This window comes from Crassostrea angulata, chromosome 6, assembly GCF_025612915.1.
Source record: "Crassostrea angulata isolate pt1a10 chromosome 6, ASM2561291v2, whole genome shotgun sequence".
Taxonomy (NCBI): domain Eukaryota; kingdom Metazoa; phylum Mollusca; class Bivalvia; order Ostreida; family Ostreidae; genus Magallana; species Magallana angulata.
The window spans coordinates 23668792-23692350 of NC_069116.1; the positions used below are offsets into that span (position 1 = coordinate 23668792).

At 31.7% G+C, this 23559-nt stretch overlaps 1 protein-coding gene across 2 annotated transcripts in view; it reads right to left on the reverse strand.

The window, feature by feature from the left end:
• The window catches only part of LOC128188198 (multidrug and toxin extrusion protein 2-like), a 48257-nt gene extending 25883 nt beyond the window's left edge, over positions 1-22374 (reverse strand). Inside the window, exons 1-12 of one of the 2 annotated variants that reach the window (XM_052859107.1) lie at positions 22236-22374; positions 22004-22105; positions 16612-16696; positions 16379-16480; positions 14181-14265; positions 13949-14050; positions 5649-5717; positions 5422-5470; positions 2005-2104; positions 1876-1918; positions 1339-1383; positions 849-946 (exon numbers count right to left, since the gene is read on the reverse strand). In XM_052859107.1, coding sequence (XP_052715067.1) covers positions 849-946; positions 1339-1383; positions 1876-1918; positions 2005-2104; positions 5422-5470; positions 5649-5717; positions 13949-14050; positions 14181-14265; positions 16379-16401 — 614 coding nt within the window. In that variant the 5' untranslated portion in view covers positions 16402-16480; positions 16612-16696; positions 22004-22105; positions 22236-22374. Of the gene's footprint in view, positions 1-848; positions 947-1338; positions 1384-1875; positions 1919-2004; positions 2105-5421; positions 5471-5648; positions 5718-13948; positions 14051-14180; positions 14266-16378; positions 16481-16611; positions 16764-22003; positions 22106-22235 lie in introns of those variants that run through there. The other variant, XM_052859108.1, reaches the window with a different exon arrangement.
• Positions 22375-23559: the final 1185 nt, after the last annotated feature.

Here is a 23559-nt window from a genome sequence, read left to right on the forward strand (position 1 = left end):
TTGAAAATGCTCTTTACTTTGTTTTTTCCAACAAAATGTCAATACAAACGTTAAGTCAACCAATCTAACAATATTCGATGTTGAGCGATCTGTTGACTCAACATAAAAATTGTTAGATCACCGAGTGAATGCATGTCACAGCTAACCAATGTTTTTTTGTATTCTGCAGAATGGATATACACGAGGTGCTGGGGGACTGGCTGTTTGCTACATGAAATTTTAATTGCATCCCAAGTAAAGGGTATAATGAAACAGTTAACGTTGTTCACTGGGATTTGGGCAACCTATAATTTCTTTTCATATAATTTCAGACAAATGTTGCTGACGGCCTTTGGCTTCGGGCAACATTTGTGTGTTTAGGTCTAACAAACCCCATATGGCTATCATACGAGCTGTATCTTATGTAGTTGGCATGAATGTAAAAAACGTCGTTTTAAAGAAAAGAAGTTTTGCCACTTCCACAACACCAATGTTTTAACAAGCTCTGAATGATAAAATTTAGAAAAAATTCTTTTATCAATTAGTTAAAAAATACGGTTTTTTCTTCAAAAGCTCAGATATGTCTAATGTATATAACCTGGCATCTTAAATTATGATTTATCTAAAATACAGACTAATTTTTAGGGATCAAAATAACTTGCATTGAAAATCAATGTATTATTATCACTTTGGCAACAAAAGATTAACTGTGATCATGAATTGCACCACATCATAATTTTTAATGGACATAGAAATATTGTAACCTATCAAATCTTTTATCTATGTATAAAACTTTAGTTAGTATGTGAACGTTTTTGGATAGGAAATCCTAAACATCTGATAACAGGTGTAAAAGAAAGAATGCTTACCTGATTCCGAGTTCCAAATCGTAAATAAATAGAGCATGCAGAGCTACGTTTTCTATATTTATAATTATCCCTATTATAAGACTTGGAAGCACAACTGACTGAAATATATATATAAAAAAAAGAATAACCAGTACGTTGAGTGAAAAAATAATGTTATCTTTGCATTTTATTAATAAGTTCATTTTTATGTTGGAAACTAATTTTAATACTTTAAAATTAAAAAAAAAATATTTATTTTAAAAATGTGAACTGTGTTTCCATAATATTCCTTACATACAGTATTTAATAACACAAACACATAAAACCCATTTATTATCACCCATAAAGAAAAGACCCAAATAAAACATATTTACATTCAGTATTTGTGAATCCCCCTCAAAAGAATGCAGTGTTAAACTGTAGTACTGGTAAAACGGCCACATTTTGTCATAATCAAATATGAATTAGATAAATGTGTAATAGAAAGTGTCATGAAAATTTTAATATCGACCTGTACTTGGATAAATTTGGACAGGAGTAGTATCAGTCCATATCCCTAAAAAAAAGTGTGTACCCGTAAAAGGCTTGTTTTATATTAGATGCATATTATACTCTCGATGTGATGCATCACCCGTTATGTATAGGAAGAATTTCGTCATTGGTTTTAATAAATCACATGACATTCTTATAACAATGATAGGTGTAAGATGCAGATATTCATCATTTTATTGGCAAAAAAGTTTTATTAAATTTTATCAATTTTTTGAATTCAAATCTTTTCGATTCTCTTACATATTTTTAAAATGTTTCTTTATTTTCACAGTATCCTATACATGATTAAGGAACACTTCTGTTTTCTTCTTAATGAAAATATCATGTGCTTTATCCTCCAATCAGGAAGCTTTTTTAATGAGTATAGTTTAATATACATATATCAAAAGACTAAAAAAGCTTTTCACATCAAGTACCGTTCAGTGAAAATCATAATTAATGGAATTAAAGTTAGTTAATTGAATAAGATAATTACTGGTATAAAAGATTGTCTTACTGGTAAACCTGTCATTAATATAGTCGCATATTCTCCTGCAACCCTAAAAGAAAAATCAAATAGATGTCTTATGTAAAATATTTTTGAAAAATCAAATGGAAGAGTAATTTCTTTGAATTTTTTTTTTACCTTGCAACTTCTTCATCTTGTCCAACTACTCGACAAATTAAACCAGCATTCAAGAGTATCGCACAACATGGGAAACAGCATAGAAGCATAATCAATGTACCTAAAATAGGTTGTTTTTAAATCTAGTGGAAATAAAATCACGTTAAAATGTATCAACGAAGATAAGGTCTTAATTAATATAATAATATGTTGATAAATTGAGAATACTATTGAAAGGAAAAAAAATTGTCATAATAAAGTAAAGAAAAATAATACCCTTTATTACTATGTATTACTAAATAATTTGAAAAATAATTCGTATATAAGAAAGAATTGACATTTGGGCCGATATTGGTTTCTGTTTTTACAAAAAATAATATCCACTTTCGTTCCACTTCTTGATTTTTTGCCATGCACAGTAAACTCTTAGGTTCTAATTCTCATAATGTATAGTGATTGAAAAATGTTTTACAGTCGTTGTCAAAACAGTATGAGTTATGGACGCTTTTTATTACTTTATTATCTTTGAATTGTATTTACAATTTTCTTTCTATAGTACGATACATGCATCTCATAAGCGTTTATTTACAATCAGAAATAGCTCTCGACAGTTACGCGATTTGAAAGGTTTTTCTCTCTTTTTTTATTCTATTGAAACACATATCCTTTTAAAAATAGGGAATGTTTTATTTTACTTCATTCCAATATTGGATCATAATTCCAAGTTTTAAGTTTTCACATATAACATGTCCACAATAACGTTATAATAAGGTATTTATATTTCTTACATCTTATTCAGTTCTGTTCATTATATTTAAAAATGTATGAAACATATTAACAAGAAGAACACATTCTTTTGCTTTAATCGGAAGCAATGTTTTTTATTTAAACTTACTAATTTCAGAACGACTGACAAGCAAGTTCTTATATTAATGTTTTGTTTGTACGGATGTTTTAATAAGTTTATCTGTGATGTCATTTTGATTGACTTTAAAATGAACAATCCTGTATAAAAAAAAAAACTATAAATGTGTTTATACTAACCGATAATTGTGAAAAAGAAAAACAATGCCAACAGATGAAATTGTACAAACCGATAATTGTGAAAAAGAAAAACAATGCCAACGGATGAAATCGAATCAGGATGAAAAAGAACCCTTTAGATATGCGGTAAGTTACATCGATTTAACCATCTGAGCTGTCAAAGCATACAGATCTAACGCGTGTATATTAATGAATATACTTATGGAAGTTTTTTTTTTAAAAGTAGGCAAATTTTAACCTTAGGACAGTGTGGTTCTAAACATTCTTTTTTTAAATTATTTATTTTATCTCTTAGATCAAAACCTATAGAGATATCTTACCTTTTTAAGGACAAGCCAAAGTAAAGAGGAATAATTATCAGGGCTCATTTTTTGACGTAGAGTAATGACCCATTCCCCAACTGTAGAATAAATGGATTATTTTCAACAAATTAAAAACGACCTAGGGGTCATTTTTCTTCACGTTCAACATGAAGAAAACTGACCCTTTAGAAAAATGACCCCTGCTATAAACAAATATAAATTATGGGTTACCGCATGTATCAAAAACTGTCAATCGAAGAATGACCTATATTTTTGTTAAAGAGACTAAATAGAAAGCAGGCGTAGTATTATGAAAACTGCTTATTTACATTTCTTGGGAGACGTTGTTTTTACGTTAATTTTGTTTTTTAATACGTATTAAATTTACATTGATATTCTAAACATTTGTTGCACATAATTAATGTTGTATTTCCTTATCACTAATGAAATTAATTTTTTTTTTCAGAGCAATTGTGAACAGAGTACCTGACTATCTAGATTGGTGATATAAATTAAAAAAATATATATTATCTCTTAAAAGTTGATAAAGTAAAAGGAATGGCATTTACATATATTTCTCATTACATGTATATATTTTATTTTTTGTGTATACAAAGTTTTCATTACAGTTTCATGTAAAAGTAAATACAGTGCATCTGTGATCACCGTGTAGAAACGGACTGAAGAATAGTGTGTTATTTAACACACAGAGTCCTTAAGGAGGTTGTGTGGTCAACAAATTAACATCAGATCTGCCTTAAACTTTAAAATAAGATATTTATGTCCACATACTAACTACAGAAAAAACAACTTTATCATATATTAATTGGGTTTCAACACTCTAAAGCTTTTTTTCCGTGTAACCGATAACTTAGGTGATTACATTCGAATGATCGTCCTCACAAAGCTGATTTTCCGGAAAATTTGACTATGTGTATATTTCATGTCGTTTTTGGTACTTGATATTTTCAATTTGCTTCTTGAGTACCTAGATTTTAGATCCCAAACTTAAGGATGCTCTTTTAAGTTTTTCTAAAGTTATACTTTTTGAAAGAGTAAAGTGTTTGTCCTTTTCTCAGTATTTCAATTGGTCGCCTAATTTGACTTGGTATGTGCTTTTCTTGATTTCTATTTAGGGTCTGAAACAATTTAAAATATATTAAATTTCTACACAGACTTTGGAAAAATCAAAATTATCCTTACTCTTTATACATACATACAGCAGAACCAATAAGCTGAAAAAAAAAATAACTGATTTTTTTCCCTCAGGCACCGCTACATCAGTAATGTTATAACAGCATCAAACTTATTTATAGATATTTTCCGGGATTTTTCATATTTTATCATTATTCGTTTTCTCTATAAATTTCGCCAAAATTTCTCCAGAAGAGAACTTTTTAAAGTCACCCTGTATAATGAGTTCACGATCGATTAAAGTAACCACAAAGGCAACAAAATGATGATTATTTACAAGACATTTTCCCGAATGACAAACCCGGCCTTTTGTATTTAACAACTAGCGACTTTCTTATCCTCAGAGGTTATAAATACTTATGTCATTCAAGCACATACTGTGCATTAAAAATTACAACCAATGATTTTAACTTTTGGAGCTGATATTACAATTAATTGGTAACTTGTAATAAGTTTAGAACTATGTCAATTTAATGCTAAAATAATTATAAAACCATTTATAATTATTTACATATATTTATCCAGTACTTGACAGTTATAATTGGGTCAAAGGGTTAAACTAGTATCTTCAAAATACAAAGAAGTACATAGGCTGATTTTATTTGTCATTTAGCAAAAACAATTACAAAACATTTCATGTATAAAATGTATGAATACGTATAACTTAAATCGTAGAAATTTGATTGAGTTCGCAAACGTCTCGCTATATTACTGTGAAAGAAAACGGACGTCTCTCTAAAACTCTGAAATTTTGCCCTTGGTTGGTCTTTGGTCTTTGTTAGGAGACCTCTCTCTCTCTCTCTCTCTCTCTCTCTCTCTCTCTCTCTCTCTCTCTATATATATATATATATATATATAATGAAAACGTTTTTGTTTATAAAGAATTGTACAGATGTACCTCTTTGTAGGACAACACCTAATTCTTCCCTGTTACCACTCCCTTGAATCTGAAATTTACAGCAAGTGTTGACGGCGGCAATATTGACTTCAACATAGAAACTCCCTTTACCATAACTCTACACAATTTTCAAACTTGTCACTTTGAATACTCACATAATTTAAATTCATTTGTTACTCTTCCAGTTAAATGGTCTTTACGTTAATAAAAAAAAAATACTGATTAACCTGTGAGAATAAAGTATCAGCTGCTGAAGACAGTCCTGCAAGCACAGCAAAGCCAAGAGCAGACACAATCTGTCAGCAAAAGAAGATAAAAATTTGTGTAAAGGTGGGATTGTGGTGACCTTTCGTTTTATTTTACTTTAAAACAATATGGTCTTATATTATAGAAATTCGTGATTTATTTTAATGATAAATCTAATTCAAAGAGTCACGAATACTTCTCCATTCCCACTAATTTTGTTTAGAATTACTTTGTTACTTCTACATTCTGTTCATCTTAAACAATATTTCTTATCATCTCATCTTAAAGCTTTACACGCTATAATTTGCGTCAATTTTGAATAACGGGGAAATTGTATGTGATTGATTAATAATAAAAGTTACCTTTATGCTGTTAATTATAATGCTCAATTCGATCATGTAACAAATATATCAATTATTAAACAATAAAAAACATTTATTTTCCTGCCAGGAAAGTAATGCCTCCTCGTGAATATTAATCTTTCACGTGATATCGACAGCTAAATTTAGTCTATCATACCAAAACTGGTGAAGGGTCAACATCTTCATAATTGTGATAGTTTCACAAAGGGAAAGGATATTTCAGTAAAGCATAAATTTCTCCGATATACGAGTACAAACAAAAGAAAAAAATACAAGCATGTGAGTAGATATGAATACTTCCTTCAAAAATATGACGTAGACCTGTTTTTTCCCCTATGTGCTATTTATAGATCCTGTAAGTGTTAATGCAGATGTTAGGGTATCGTGAATGACAAATGTATTTTACTCATTACATGTATGTTTTTCAAATTAACAACTGTTAAGCATATTAAAAATCAAGTTGGATATTCAATTAGGCAAACAATAACGACTCCGCGGACATGCGCAATGAGGTCGGGTTCGCTCTTCCCTCATCAATATTCATGAAAAGGTATATTTTCCTGGCCGGAAAATAAACAATCAAAAATCTATATCTTTGTAACGAGATGGAATTCACCTTTGTAATTTACAGATTAAGGATAACTTTTATAGGTAGACAAACACATGCGTTTTCACTATCATTAAAATTGACGTAAATCATAGCGTGTATAGTTTTAACCAGCTTTTTTTTCAAGAGCAATTTTTTTTTTAATTAATCTCAAAAATAAAAGAAAAAAATATTACATTCAATGAGTCTGTCTTTTCTTCGATTTTGAAACGATAGATCCATTCAGGGAACTATAACACTTCATATAAGGCATTCTTCCGAGAATTGTGGGGAAATATTTCAAATTTTGATCAGTTTGATCACTAAGACCTGTTAATATATATAATTTTCACAGAAATGCTTTCCAAAATATATATTTTTAGATATTTATGTATTAAATTATGCCTAAAAGAACAGAGCAATGCCTTTTGTAATCATTTAGAAATGCCCAGCTGCAGACATAAATTGCAAATTTAAATTTCTGAAAAAAGTTAATAACTGCCACTCTACCACCACTGTTGAGAAACATGTTGAAGCTAGCCCATTTAAGTTGTAGCTTTGGTTTACATAAATACAACAGTGGGGCTTCCAAACAACTAGCTAGGCCCCAAATACAACATTTTAATGTGTTGTCCCCATCGGGCAAGTATCATTCTTGGTAAAACTACACTCATGGTACCAACACAAAGCTAAACAGAAACATTATTTTACCTTATAAAACCCAATACAGAAATGTTTGTTTAAATTTGGCACAATTGCAACCAAATTAGTTGTTTAGTTGTAATTTTTGATTTGAGATGTTTACTTGATAAATGTGTCATTTTATTACTAAATATATATGTCAAACTTCGTGCAAGAAATTATGAAATGATTAATAAATGAATAGTGTCTCAATAAATTTCCAAGATAGATGCATTGCGGCAAATGATAGGATCTTTTGAACAAAATGATATGGCGGTAGTGAATGTTTAGATTAACCTATTGATTACAATGATAACAGAAATAGTTTGATACACGTAAAACAAAAGCAATGATAGTACTCATTTACAAATTATTTCATCATATTCTGTCCCAAGATACTCTTAATTTATGTTTTGCTTAATTATTTCATTTCTGTAAATACCAGAGTTTAAACGATGTTTATTCATTAATAGGAGGAATTCTGAAAATTTCCATTGAAAACGCCTCCTCTAGCTGATCAGGTTTTAATAGACAGCTTAAAATTCAAGAGGTCTACAGGCCTTGACGGTCACCTGAGTTCCATAGCCATTATATTGACCTATCAGAGAGTTTCATTTTTGTGTTTTTAAGTTCATTTTAGAGCATAAACCCTAATTCGAATTGAATGTTTGAAAAACATTTACTGGTGAAAGAGGGGGAGGGGGTGGGGTAAGAAGAATCTCAGAGTATATATACTCTAGCTCCAAGTGCCAAAAATTGTAAACCTTTGATGAAAAGAGAGTTAGAGACCTTTATAGAGGCATGGTCACAATTTTTCCCCAAATTATTTTTCCGATTTTAATATTTACAATGCGTCAGAAAGGCATTTTTAATAGGCAACTGAAATTTGAGTGTCATTAGTTGAGTTATAAGCGAGTTAAAGAGCTTCAAATTCTTCGTTATGTAAGCAAAGCGTTTGTTTGAATTTTGAACGTTGAAATAAAAATTTCAATTTTAAACATAAAGCGAATGTATTAAACGTTTGGAACTGTTTATATATGCTTAAAATAAACAAAAAGAAAGACAAATAAACTGGAAAAAGATTTTTTTTTCTGGTATATTGAACCTATGTAAACAAAACAGGGCACGAGCCTTGATTACATGACAAAGAATTGTGAGCCCTGTATCTTGCTTATAACTCCACGAGTGACTCTCAAATTTTATTTGATCATAGGAAATGGATTTCTAAATTAATTTTTAAAAAAGAAATATCATAAAAAAATATCATAAATTTATTACATTTTACTAAGTACCACACTAGCCCTACCTTTATGTGGCCACTGAAGTCCTGACCGAGGGGAAATGAGTTTCACAATTTAGGTAGAGTATTTCGTTAATATTATAACCATTCAATAAGTTATCTTCTTCTGCGGTCGATGAAGAGAGAATGGTTTTTTAAGATCAAATATTATTTGACTATATATGCATAATGACCACACCCATGGCCTGAGCCCCTGGCCCTGTGTTTGTGAATATCATAATTAAAGGGTACTTGCAGCGCCGGTCAATTTTTGATATAATGGAGAACATCATCCTTAAAATTTTACAGCGATCGAATAAGTAGTTTTTTAAAGATATTTGGGGAAAACCCGATTTCACACCTGAACGAGTTTTGAATCAAGCATAATTGGCGCGGGATGAACTGTGACGTCACGGGGTCAACACCGCTATATGAGAAACAGGAATGTCGTATGAAAACTGTTCGTTTTCTTGCGTTGTTTTTCGATATATGAATTTTTTTCTGTTGTTTTATTTCTTTATCAACCCTGGATGACTAAACATACTGTTGTTTGAGTTTAAACCCGTATTTTAATGAACAAATCGAATTCGGAAAATTGTTTGCTTCATGAATTTAGTGAAATGTGTAACACATTTTGCATATAAATGCACAGCATATGTAACAAAATGACAATTAATCAAAGCGCTATTATTATAAGAAACATATTTTGTTAATATTGTCATTCTTTCGAATGATATTTCCGTGACATTATTAACTGATTAATAATATTGATAATACATATTTCGTAATAGGTAATGGGGGGTCTATATTCCTCGTATAAGGCATAACATTACAAATGATGTCGTCCGATTATTTAATTATGTATAGACCAATAACAATCAATATAGTATGCATTCTTTAACAAACAAACACGGGATTTTGAACGAATCAAGGCGAAAGTCCAAGATTGCTGCATGATTAAGTCTGTCACGTATTCTTTTATAAATAATAATGGAATTAAAAATAATCGAACTTCATTTTACATTTATTTACATCCTTTGTCAAAATGTTCAAGTTTATTCAGATTTCATTATGATTCGCTGGCAGTATAACAATTTAAGCTAAATGGAGTTAAAGCGTTTAATTCATAGCACTCGAAAGAAAGTTGCACTTTATTAGAAAAGAAATTAAGACCGACGTAATTACTTCCGAAATAATTACTTGATCACATTAAAAAAGGTTTAAATTGCTGAATAGTAAATTATCATTATGTGAGTGATTAGATAAGTATTAATAAATACGAAAGCCGAGAAGGATCATTCGAGATTCGAGATTCAAAATATGAGATTCGAAATACGAGATTCAAGATTCGAGGTTCGAGATTCAATATCTAAATTAACCAATCAAATCATGGATCGGAAACCTGTATCATAAAGATAATAATAAAGATCATTCGTACATGCTCTTTCCTACAAATAAGTGTCTTAATAGCTCTTATATATAGTGGCTATAAAATGGTTAAATTAACATCGATGAATTAACCCCACACAGAATAAACAATTAAATTAGTGATAACACTGTTGGCTTTGCGAATCTCAGAGATTTTGTTTGCCCTGTATGTATTTTCCCCCGAACAATTTTAACCCGAAGTGTATTCGCCCCAACTGTGTAAAAATCAGCTCGCGATGAAGGATCTGTTTAATCTAAATAATTAGAACTGAGTGTGGTTTTAGCTATGAAACGAAATTCAATGAAATAATCGACATGTCAAAATATAGGTTATGATAAAGTTTTAAACCATAGAAGATATAATGATTTACAACCTCAACTACAACAATCCAGATAGGAATAGTGTATTGTAGGGTATGGCAATGCCATTGTCGATATGAGAGAGACAGAGACAGAGAAAGAAAGAGAGAGTAGTGTCAAATTCAATTTTGATTTAGAATTTGAAATTGATTTGATTTGATACAAGCATATATAGACAATAATTAAGCCTCTAAAAGGAGAAAAGAGAGGAGGTAGCTAGGGTAGGGCAGACCAACTAGCAAGCTTTAATTTTAACGATGTTAGCGCAGCTGTGATTTACACCCCCTCTCTCTCTCTCTCGTTTTCTCTCTCTCTCTCTCTCTCTCTGTCTCTCTCTCTCTCTCTCTCTAGCATTTCCTTCTCCGTAAGGGGGTTTGGGGTATTCGTGATGTCTTACATTAACTAGCGAAAATGATAAAAAAAACCATGAAAATTTCTTTAAATTGTGTTCGGATGTTGTACTCGATACTCTGTTTTCAGTATATACTTTTCAGGGGGGGGGGGGGGCTATATAGTCCTAATTAATTCGTCAGTTATTCTGCCCCCACTTTGTTTTCTCTTCGTTTTCCAGGCTTTTTTTTAATTGACTCGGCAAATTATTTTAAAACTTTTTGTGTAGCTCCTTAACGATGCACTGTAGATAAATTATGAGTAGTTTTACTTTTGATAAACAGGTACATATCCGTACTTGATTTTTAATTTGACTCTTATAATCGGATTTAATTTTCCAAAAAAATATAGGGTAGGAAAGAGTAGACGGGACTTTTTTGCGCATATCCTACTGTACCATTCATTCAACACAGGTATTAGCACTCATCGAGTTCGACTTGCTTTTCTTTTTTTATCCACTGGATTTAGAGCTATTAATTTTTGAAAATATTTTGAATTTATGGCCTGATTAAATATAAATTAGAGCTGCGATGGTGCATCTATGTACCCAAATGGACTAAAATATAACCAAATGAATCTAAACATAATGACAAAATTAGTTTTAAACGTACGACTCATTTTTCGGGTATGATTTATATGTAATTACTGTCAATTTTGGTGCGGGGAAGGGGGGGGGGTAGGAAACTACAGAGAATCTTAACTTGGCTGTGATACAAATGCTTGTCTATACCTTTTATTCTTTCTTGTTGATATATCAATGAATGAATTATAACAAAATACAACAAATAATTTTGAAATATTCATGTACAATCAAATTTTAAAATGTTTTACCGTTCTCTGCACAAGAAATCGGCAATGTGAACAAATTGGCACCATATCATCCCTATCTTTAATTGTAGAGAGTAGGTATCCTTCTATATTGAAAACAATTCCAAAGGTAAGACTCATTAAAAAATACGTTGTTTACTGAGGAAAAGGAAAAAATTGTATTAATTAATAATTCCGTATGATGTGATAATATCTCAATGATTTGTTTATAATCATAGTACTAGTGTATGACTGTTTGCATACATAAAAAAGATAAGTAATGCTTATATTTATTGGTGAAACCGGACTGATTATTTATATTTAGATTATTTTTATAAATGTACTAATCTTCATGTGCGGATCTAGAAAGGAGGGGGTCAGGGGACCTAGACCCCCTCCTCGGGAAAATTGGAGCTTAATAAATTTACATAGTAAAATTATTCAAAATTGGCCTAGGACCCCCCTGCAGAAAAAATTAGCTACGCTTATGAAGTTCTCTACCATAACCGAATTTTTACACAAAAGGGGTGAATAAACCCGGGGTTTAAACTATTACTGGTGGTGAAATACCCCAGGGTTCAAACGCATCAGGTGGAAATGCACCAGGGCAAACAAAATCACTTAGATCCGAGAAGCACACTGCATTATTACTAGTCTACTTAGGTATTCTGTGTAAAAGTAAATACAAATAAATTAAGTTAGGAAGGGAGAAGTGAACATAGCATTTATTTGTATATAAGAGCATGTACGGATGATATTTATTTAGAACAGTTTGATGTCGCTAGGACACATATTTTCAGATCCTTGATTTGATTGGTTAATTTAGAAATTGAATCTCGAATTTCGAATCTTGAATCTCGTATTTCGAACCTCGTATTTTGAATCTCGAATCTCGAATGATCCTTCTCGGCTTTCGTAAATAAATGCATTATTTCGAAATATTAGTTTACTTTTTGATAGTCTCATGCATGATTCTTTAATCACTGATTGTCGGACTATACATATGTATTAGCTTACGAATGCTTGATTTTACCCAGTCTAATTTATATTTTTGTTTTATTTTTTACCAATTGAGTGGCTAATTATACGCAAATCAATTATATAGTCTAGAGGTGTAAAACCCTCTCTTTGTTCACCAGATTCGTGTGCCGTGCGTATACATACCCCAGATACATGTGTGTCTGGAACAGTGCTTTCGTTAGTTTACCTGTTTGCCTGTGTCATTGTCTCAGATCACTCGTGTGTGAAAAAATATTATTTAATCCAAAAATGAATAATGAACAGAAATCTGCCCATTCAAGCGTTGTAAGATATCATATCCATCGGTAAAAAGGCGACAAGAATAGCAAATTTTAAAATCTTTTCATTAGAAATCTGACCGTTATAAAATAATTACGGATACAAATTTCTAAGTTAACAATACTTAAAATAACTAGATACGTCATTACATCAGACCTATCAATCATTTTGGCTAAAAAATCGAATTTAATTTGTATAGCTTTGTAAAGAAATTTCCCTCTTGTTGACCTCGTAACGTCACTTCCGCTGAAGCCTCGTTATCGCCTAATTCTGTTCTCTCTTGATTAGATTTCCCAAAGCAGGTAAAAATAGCCAATTTGAAGGGGCGTAACTCCGTTTTTTTGCAACGATTTCGTTGTGGTTTTTTGCATCAAAGTCTGGTAAATAAACTCTTTGACCTAAGTTTCTTAAGTGGGCTACTGGTATCCTTTAAGGTGATGGTTTTATGGAAATCATAACTAAGATTTTTTTCACATGTATATCGTGGAGTAGAAGATTTTATAATTTTAACAAATGATCACAATGTGTCCATATTTGTCCCACCCTAGGACCTGAACTCCAGGTCGAGAGGCTATGCATTCCCCAGTTTTAGAAAAGAGCTTCATGGACATCATAAACATGCATTCATTTTTTCCAACATATGTCGGAGTAAAAAATATTTTTATAACTGACTCAATGACACCCCCGGTTGTTATAGTCATAATTTTTCAGAATTTTATTTCTTTTTTTAAATAGACAAATTGCCCATTGCAACAGGTCACTCAGGTGACATAAAGATATTTTAATCGCCGCAAATATAAAAGTACCCGGGTGATAACGTTGAAAGATTGTGTGATTTGTCTCGAGTACTTCAGAATTGAGAAAGGATGTAAACATCTACGTTTTTTGTTAATATTAAATACTCTGGTTATAAATAGATGAAATATAAATGAAGAAACATTGGAGTTTTCCCCTTTTATCGACTGCAATTGTACTTCTTTATAAGGTTTGCGTATATTTGTCAAAATATGTAAAACAAAATGACGGAAACCATAACCTAGGACAGGCTAAAGAAACTATTTTTTATTCATTTCTAAAGAAAAAACATACATTAAGGGATATTGCAACTCCATCTCCTTCTTCTTTTCCTATGTGCCCGCAAAAACCCTGACTGACAAGGTCTGGAAGCATTGTAGTTAAATATTGCAAACTCTAGAAAAAATAAATGTACACTCGTTGATATTAAATATGCAAATAGATACATGTGACGAGGACCATGCAAAAAATAGTTTTATGCTATACTTCATATCCATTTAAAGAAATAAATTATATAATATCTTACCATTGGCCATGCCAATTTGAGTAATTCAGTTAGTTCCTCTCTGTACATCCCAACATCAACATCATTGCATAGATGCCACATTCTCCTAAATTCAGATTAAAACACAATTGGTATAACGTCTGCAAATTTAATTTGTATATACGGGAAATTGACATTTGTAATATAAATATTCAGCAAATGGTCGTTTGTTTCGAAGTAGTCATAGTATATTTGTTTAAGGTAACAGGTGTTGTGTAGGTTAGGCACCCCCTCTCCCCCGTTTTACATAGTTTTGATTTGTATTGTCCATAGTACCGCGTGTCGCAAGCACATTGTTATAGCTATATACCATCCTTGTAACAGATATTGATAGAAATTTAGAAGTAGTAAACCGTTCATGGTAAAAGATTGAGACAGATGAATTCTTTATCACCGGGCGCCAGATTGCGGTCGGTTATATGATATGATATTTAAAAGTTCGGAACTGTAACGAACGTCTACTTCGACCCGACACCTGGTCCACACAACGCAGCTTTATTTATATAAAAACATGGTTGTACAAGATCAATATTTTAAAGTAAATGAGTGAAATTAAACATAAGATGTACTGTACGCGAAATAAATGGTGCTTTCTTTCTTACTTAAAAGAAGAAATAGAGTTGAATCGAAAGATTATTTTTGCGTTATGTATTGGTATTTATGTAAAAATGTTGGTATTCTAAACCATTAAACAAATTATTTTAGGGATTGAACGATTCCCTAGACACGATTTTAGAAAAAAAAATTTTTTATCCCATTTAAATATAAAAAATGGTGAACATTGTGATATGTGTATTTTTTATTCATGGTAAAAAATGAAAGTAAATATCGAGTTAGAGCAAAATATAGAGTTTAAAGGTGATTTCTTTGTGTGTAGCTTGTATCTTGACTTTTAACATTAACATTTTGGTCCATCAAAATGCACAGTAAACCATTTAAACATAGTAAAAATGGCCGGATGCCACCCCATTTAGTATCTTTGGAAGTAAAACTTGTTTGGTTAGTTTGGTTGTTGTATATACGGGTTGTGGGCTGATATTTGGGAGAAGAAGTCTGGCCGCCGAATAATGAACAGAAATCTGCCCATTCAAGCGTTGTAAGATATCATATCCATCGGTAAAAAGGCGACAAGAATAGCAAATTTTAAAATCTTTTCATTAGAAATCTGACCGTTATAAAATAATTACGGATACAAATTTCTAAATTAACAATACTTAAAATAGCTAGATACGTCAAAACATCAGACCTATCAATCATTTTGGCTAAAAAATCGAATTAAATTCATATAGCTTTGAAAAGAAATTTCCCTCTTGTTGACCTCGTGACGTCACTTCCGCTGAAGCCTCGTTATCGCCTAATTCTGTTCTTTCTTGATTAGATTTCCCAAAGCAGGTAAAAATAGCCAATTTGAAGCGGCGTAACTCCGTTTTTTAGCAACGATTTCGTTGTGGTTTTTTGCATCAAAGTCTGGTAAATAAACTCTTTGACCTAAGTTTCTTAAGTGGGCTACTGGTATCCTTTAAGGTGATGGTTTTATGGAAATCATAACTAAGATTTTTTTTCACATGTATATCGTGGAGTAGAAGATTTTATAATTTTAACAAATGATCACAATGTGTCCATATTTGTCCCACCCTAGGACCTGAACTCCAGGTCGAGAGGCTATGCATTCCCCAGTTTTAGAAAAGAGCTTCATGGACATCATAAACATGCATTCATTTTTTCCAACATATGTCGGAGTAAAAAATATTTTTATAACTGACTCAATGACACCCCCGGTTGTTATAGTCATAATTTTTCAGAATTTTATTTCTTTTTTTAAATAGACAAATTGCCCATTGCAACAGGTCACTCAGGTGACATAAAGATATTTTAATCGCCGCAAATATAAAAGTACCCGGGTGATAACGTTGAAAGATTGTGTGATTTGTCTCGAGTACTTCAGAATTGAGAAAGGATTTAAACATCTACGTTTTTTGTTAATATTAAATACTCTGGTTATAAATAGATGAAATATAAATGAAGAAACATTGGAGTTTTCCCCTTTTATCGACTGCAATTGTACTTCTTTATAAGGTTTGCGTATATTTGTCAAAATATGTAAAACAAAATGACGGAAACCATAACCTAGGACAGGCTAAAGAAACTATTTTTTATTCATTTCTAAAGAAAAAACCTACATTAAGGGATATTGCAACTCCATCTCCTTCTTCTTTTCCTATGTGCCCGCAAAAACCCTGACTGACAAGGTCTGGAAGCATTGTAGTTAAATATTGCAAACTCTAGAAAAAATAAATGTACACTCGTTGATATTAAATATGCAAATAGATACATGTGACGAGAAATATTGCAAAAAATAGTTTTATGCTATACTTCATATCCATTTAAAGAAATAAATTATATAATATCTTACCATTGGCCATGCCAATTTGAGTAATTCAGTTAGTTCCTTTTTGTACATATCAACATCAACATCATTACATAGGTGCCACATTCTCCTAAATTCAGATTAAAACACAATTGGTATAACGTCTGCAAATTTAATTTGTATATACGGGAAATTGACATTTGTAATATAAATATTCAGCAAATGGTCGTTTGTTTCGAAGTAGTCATAGTATATTTGTTTAAGGTAACAGGTGTTGTGTAGGTTAGGCACCCCCTCTCCCCCGTTTTACATAGTTTTGATTTGTATAGTCCATAGTACCGCGTGTCGCACATTGTTATAGGTATGTACCATCCTTGTAACAGATATTGATAGAAATTTAGAAGTAGTAAACCGTTCATGGTAAAAGATTGAGACAGATGAATTCTTTATCATCGGGCGCCAGATTGCGGTCGGTTATATGATATGATATTTAAAAGTTCGGAACGGTAACGAACGTCTACTTCGACCCGACACCTGGTCCACACAACGCAGCTTTATTTATATAAAAACATGGTTGTACAAGATCAATATTTTAAAGTAAATGAGTGAAATTAAACATAAGATGTACTGTAAGCGAAATAAATGGTGTTTTCTTTCTTACTTAAAAGAAGAAATAGAGTTGAATCGAAAGATTATTTTTGCGTTATGTATTGGTATTTATGTAAAAATGTTGGTATTCTAAACCATTAAACAAATTATTTTAGGGATTGAACGATTCTCTAGACACGATTTTAGAAAAGAAAATTTTTTTATCCCATTGTTTAAATATAAAAAATGGTGAACATTGTGATATGTGTATTTTTTATTCATGGTAAAAAATGAAAGTAAATATCGAGTTAGAGCAAAATATAGAGTTTAAAGGTGATTTCTTTGTGTGTAGCTTGTATCTTGACTTTTAACATTAACATTTTGGTCCATTAAAATGCACAGTAAACCATTTAAACATAGTAAAAATGGCCGGATGCCACTACTTTTAGTATCTTTGGAAGTAAAACTTGTTTGGTTAGTTTGGTTGCTGTATATACGGGTTGTGGGCTGATATTTGGGAGAAGAAGTCTGGCCGCCGAGCAGTATTTTTGGAGTATTTTAAGCCCTTGCTGTGTGGACTTGGATGGGTTACCCTGCTGAGTGATCTCGGGAACATGTAGCTTGTGTGAATTTCGTTAGCGTTAGCGTTGCAAGACCTGAATTCCTACATTATTTTGGGTTTTTCTTATTACCACAACCCAGTTTAAGTTTAACCTTACCATACTTTTGTTTGCTGATGAATTGTATTGTTGTTATTTATTTATTAATGACATTGGTTTAATTCATAAGCAAGTAAATAATATATTTGTACAAATACATTGTTTTCAGTGAAATATACAGATATCAATACCGTCGGTTTGAGTTTCATACATTTACCTAAAACCAGGCACACTAAATACTATCAATTTAATTTTACACAGGTAATTGAAAGTTGAAACAAACATTTTTTAACAAGATCAGACATTGTTCTAATAAATACAACCTGAATTGGCTTTGGTATATCTCTTGAGTTTCACATGAATTTATTTGAGTTTTCACTAATCCATAAAACTTATTAAGTTACTTCCCTTTGTTGACTCTTTTGTAATGCAGTACGAAAAAGACGTCACAAAAACATGGTAAAAGTAGATATTGGAAAAGCAAAATCATGGAAAACATGTGATTTTAGTGTTAGTGAATTTAGAGTAAGTATCAATTGAATTGGTGAATATATGAAATAAACAATGCTTTATTGGAATTTTGCTTCATTACCGACCTAGGCTGTAATTAAAGTTTGTAAACCTGTGACTGTCTTGTAATGTTAAAAAAATTCTTATCAAATGAACTAGGCAAATATGTTCTCTACTTGAATTTCGGTAATCTTACAAATCCAGCACTCAAACAAAGCAACTAACAAGCTAACGAGCTACCAACCTGATTTGATACAAGCATATATAGACAATAATTAAGCCTCTAAAAGGAGAAAAGAGAGGAGGTAGCTAGGGTAGGGCAGACCAACTAGCAAGCTTTAATTTTAACGATGTTAGCGCAGCTGTGATTTACACCCCCTCTCTCTCTCTCTCGTTTTCTCTCTCTCTCTCTCTCTCTCTCTCTGTCTCTCTCTCTCTCTCTCTCTCTAGCATTTCCTTCTCCGTAAGGGGGTTTGGGGTATTCGTGATGTCTTACATTAACTAGCGAAAATGATAAAAAAAACCATGAAAATTTCTTTAAATTGTGTTCGGATGTTGTACTCGATAATCTGTTTTCAGTATATACTTTTCAGGGGGGGGGGGGGTATATAGTCCTAATTAATTCGTCAGTTATTCTGCCCCCACTTTGTTTTCTCTTCGTTTTCCAGGCTTTTTTTTAATTGACTCGGCAAATTATTTTAAAACTTTTTGTGTAGCTCCTTAACGATGCACTGTAGATAAATTATGAGTAGTTTTACTTTTGATAAACAGGTACATATCCGTACTTGATTTTTAATTTGACTCTTATAATCGGATTTAATTTTCCAAAAAAATATAGGGTAGGAAAGAGTAGACGGGACTTTTTTGCGCATATCCTACTGTACCATTCATTCAACACAGGTATTAGCACTCATCGAGTTCGACTTGCTTTTCTTTTTTTATCCACTGGATTTAGAGCTATTAATTTTTGAAAATATTTTGAATTTATGGCCTGATTAAATATAAATTAGAGCTGCGATGGTGCATCTATGTACCCAAATGGACTAAAATATAACCAAATGAATCTAAACATAATGACAAAATTAGTTTTAAACGTACGACTCATTTTTCGGGTATGATTTATATGTAATTACTGTCAATTTTGGTGCGGGGAAGGGGGGGGTAGGAAACTACAGAGAATCTTAACTTGGCTGTGATACAAATGCTTGTCTATACCTTTTATTCTTTCTTGTTGATATATCAATGAATGAATTATAACAAAATACAACAAATAATTTTGAAATATTCATGTACAATCAAATTTTAAAATGTTTTACTGTTCTCTGCACAAGAAATCGGCAATGTGAACAAATTGGCACCATATCATCCCTATCTTTAATTGTAGAGAGTAGGTATCCTTCTATATTGAAAACAATTCCAAAGGTAAGACTCATTAAAAAATACGTTGTTTACTGAGGAAAAGGAAAAAATTGTATTAATTAATAATTCCGTATGATGTGATAATATCTCAATGATTTGTTTATAATCATAGTACTAGTGTATGACTGTTTGCATACATAAAAAAGATAAGTAATGCTTATATTTATTGGTGAAACCGGACTGATTATTTATATTTAGATTATTTTTATAAATGTACTAATCTTCATGTGCGGATCTAGAAAGGAGGGGGTCAGGGGACCTAGACCCCCTCCTCGGGAAAATTGGAGCTTAATAAATTTACATAGTAAAATTATTCAAAATTGGCCTAGGACCCCCCTGCAGAAAAAATTAGCTACGCTTATGAAGTTCTCTACCATAACCGAATTTTTACACAAAAGGGGTGAATAAACCCGGGGTTTAAACTATTACTGGTGGTGAAATACCCCAGGGTTCAAACGCATCAGGTGGAAATGCACCAGGGCAAACAAAATCACTTAGATCCGAGAAGCACACTGCATTATTACTAGTCTACTTAGGTATTCTGTGTAAAAGTAAATACAAATAAATTAAGTTAGGAAGGGAGAAGTGAACATAGCATTTATTTGTATATAAGAGCATGTACGGATGATATTTATTTAGAACAGTTTGATGTCGCTAGGACACATATTTTCAGATCCTTGATTTGATTGGTTAATTTAGAAATTGAATCTCGAATTTCGAATCTTGAATCTCGTATTTCGAACCTCGTATTTTGAATCTCGAATCTCGAATGATCCTTCTCGGCTTTCGTAAATAAATGCATTATTTCGAAATATTAGTTTACTTTTTGATAGTCTCATGCATGATTCTTTAATCACTGATTGTCGGACTATACATATGTATTAGCTTACGAATGCTTGATTTTACCCAGTCTAATTTATATTTTTGTTTTATTTTTTACCAATTGAGTGGCTAATTATACGCAAATCAATTATATAGTCTAGAGGTGTAAAACCCTCTCTTTGTTCACCAGATTCGTGTGCCGTGCGTATACATACCCCAGATACATGTGTGTCTGGAACAGTGCTTTCGTTAGTTTACCTGTTTGCCTGTGTCATTGTCTCAGATCACTCGTGTGTGAAAAAATATTATTTAATCCAAAAATGAATAATGAACAGAAATCTGCCCATTCAAGCGTTGTAAGATATCATATCCATCGGTAAAAAGGCGACAAGAATAGCAAATTTTAAAATCTTTTCATTAGAAATCTGACCGTTATAAAATAATTACGGATACAAATTTCTAAGTTAACAATACTTAAAATAACTAGATACGTCATTACATCAGACCTATCAATCATTTTGGCTAAAAAATCGAATTTAATTTGTATAGCTTTGTAAAGAAATTTCCCTCTTGTTGACCTCGTAACGTCACTTCCGCTGAAGCCTCGTTATCGCCTAATTCTGTTCTCTCTTGATTAGATTTCCCAAAGCAGGTAAAAATAGCCAATTTGAAGGGGCGTAACTCCGTTTTTTTGCAACGATTTCGTTGTGGTTTTTTGCATCAAAGTCTGGTAAATAAACTCTTTGACCTAAGTTTCTTAAGTGGGCTACTGGTATCCTTTAAGGTGATGGTTTTATGGAAATCATAACTAAGATTTTTTTCACATGTATATCGTGGAGTAGAAGATTTTATAATTTTAACAAATGATCACAATGTGTCCATATTTGTCCCACCCTAGGACCTGAACTCCAGGTCGAGAGGCTATGCATTCCCCAGTTTTAGAAAAGAGCTTCATGGACATCATAAACATGCATTCATTTTTTCCAACATATGTCGGAGTAAAAAATATTTTTATAACTGACTCAATGACACCCCCGGTTGTTATAGTCATAATTTTTCAGAATTTTATTTCTTTTTTTAAATAGACAAATTGCCCATTGCAACAGGTCACTCAGGTGACATAAAGATATTTTAATCGCCGCAAATATAAAAGTACCCGGGTGATAACGTTGAAAGATTGTGTGATTTGTCTCGAGTACTTCAGAATTGAGAAAGGATGTAAACATCTACGTTTTTTGTTAATATTAAATACTCTGGTTATAAATAGATGAAATATAAATGAAGAAACATTGGAGTTTTCCCCTTTTATCGACTGCAATTGTACTTCTTTATAAGGTTTGCGTATATTTGTCAAAATATGTAAAACAAAATGACGGAAACCATAACCTAGGACAGGCTAAAGAAACTATTTTTTATTCATTTCTAAAGAAAAAACATACATTAAGGGATATTGCAACTCCATCTCCTTCTTCTTTTCCTATGTGCCCGCAAAAACCCTGACTGACAAGGTCTGGAAGCATTGTAGTTAAATATTGCAAACTCTAGAAAAAATAAATGTACACTCGTTGATATTAAATATGGAAATAGATACATGTGACGAGGACCATGCAAAAAATAGTTTTATGCTATACTTCATATCCATTTAAAGAAATAAATTATATAATATCTTACCATTGGCCATGCCAATTTGAGTAATTCAGTTAGTTCCTCTCTGTACATCCCAACATCAACATCATTGCATAGATGCCACATTCTCCTAAATTCAGATTAAAACACAATTGGTATAACGTCTGCAAATTTAATTTGTATATACGGGAAATTGACATTTGTAATATAAATATTCAGCAAATGGTCGTTTGTTTCGAAGTAGTCATAGTATATTTGTTTAAGGTAACAGGTGTTGTGTAGGTTAGGCACCCCCTCTCCCCCGTTTTACATAGTTTTGATTTGTATTGTCCATAGTACCGCGTGTCGCAAGCACATTGTTATAGCTATATACCATCCTTGTAACAGATATTGATAGAAATTTAGAAGTAGTAAACCGTTCATGGTAAAAGATTGAGACAGATGAATTCTTTATCACCGGGCGCCAGATTGCGGTCGGTTATATGATATGATATTTAAAAGTTCGGAACTGTAACGAACGTCTACTTCGACCCGACACCTGGTCCACACAACGCAGCTTTATTTATATAAAAACATGGTTGTACAAGATCAATATTTTAAAGTAAATGAGTGAAATTAAACATAAGATGTACTGTACGCGAAATAAATGGTGCTTTCTTTCTTACTTAAAAGAAGAAATAGAGTTGAATCGAAAGATTATTTTTGCGTTATGTATTGGTATTTATGTAAAAATGTTGGTATTCTAAACCATTAAACAAATTATTTTAGGGATTGAACGATTCCCTAGACACGATTTTAGAAAAAAAATTTTTTTATCCCATTTAAATATAAAAAATGGTGAACATTGTGATATGTGTATTTTTTATTCATGGTAAAAAATGAAAGTAAATATCGAGTTAGAGCAAAATATAGAGTTTAAAGGTGATTTCTTTGTGTGTAGCTTGTATCTTGACTTTTAACATTAACATTTTGGTCCATCAAAATGCACAGTAAACCATTTAAACATAGTAAAAATGGCCGGATGCCACCCCATTTAGTATCTTTGGAAGTAAAACTTGTTTGGTTAGTTTGGTTGTTGTATATACGGGTTGTGGGCTGATATTTGGGAGAAGAAGTCTGGCCGCCGAATAATGAACAGAAATCTGCCCATTCAAGCGTTGTAAGATATCATATCCATCGGTAAAAAGGCGACAAGAATAGCAAATTTTAAAATCTTTTCATTAGAAATCTGACCGTTATAAAATAATTACGGATACAAATTTCTAAATTAACAATACTTAAAATAGCTAGATACGTCAAAACATCAGACCTATCAATCATTTTGGCTAAAAAATCGAATTAAATTCATATAGCTTTGAAAAGAAATTTC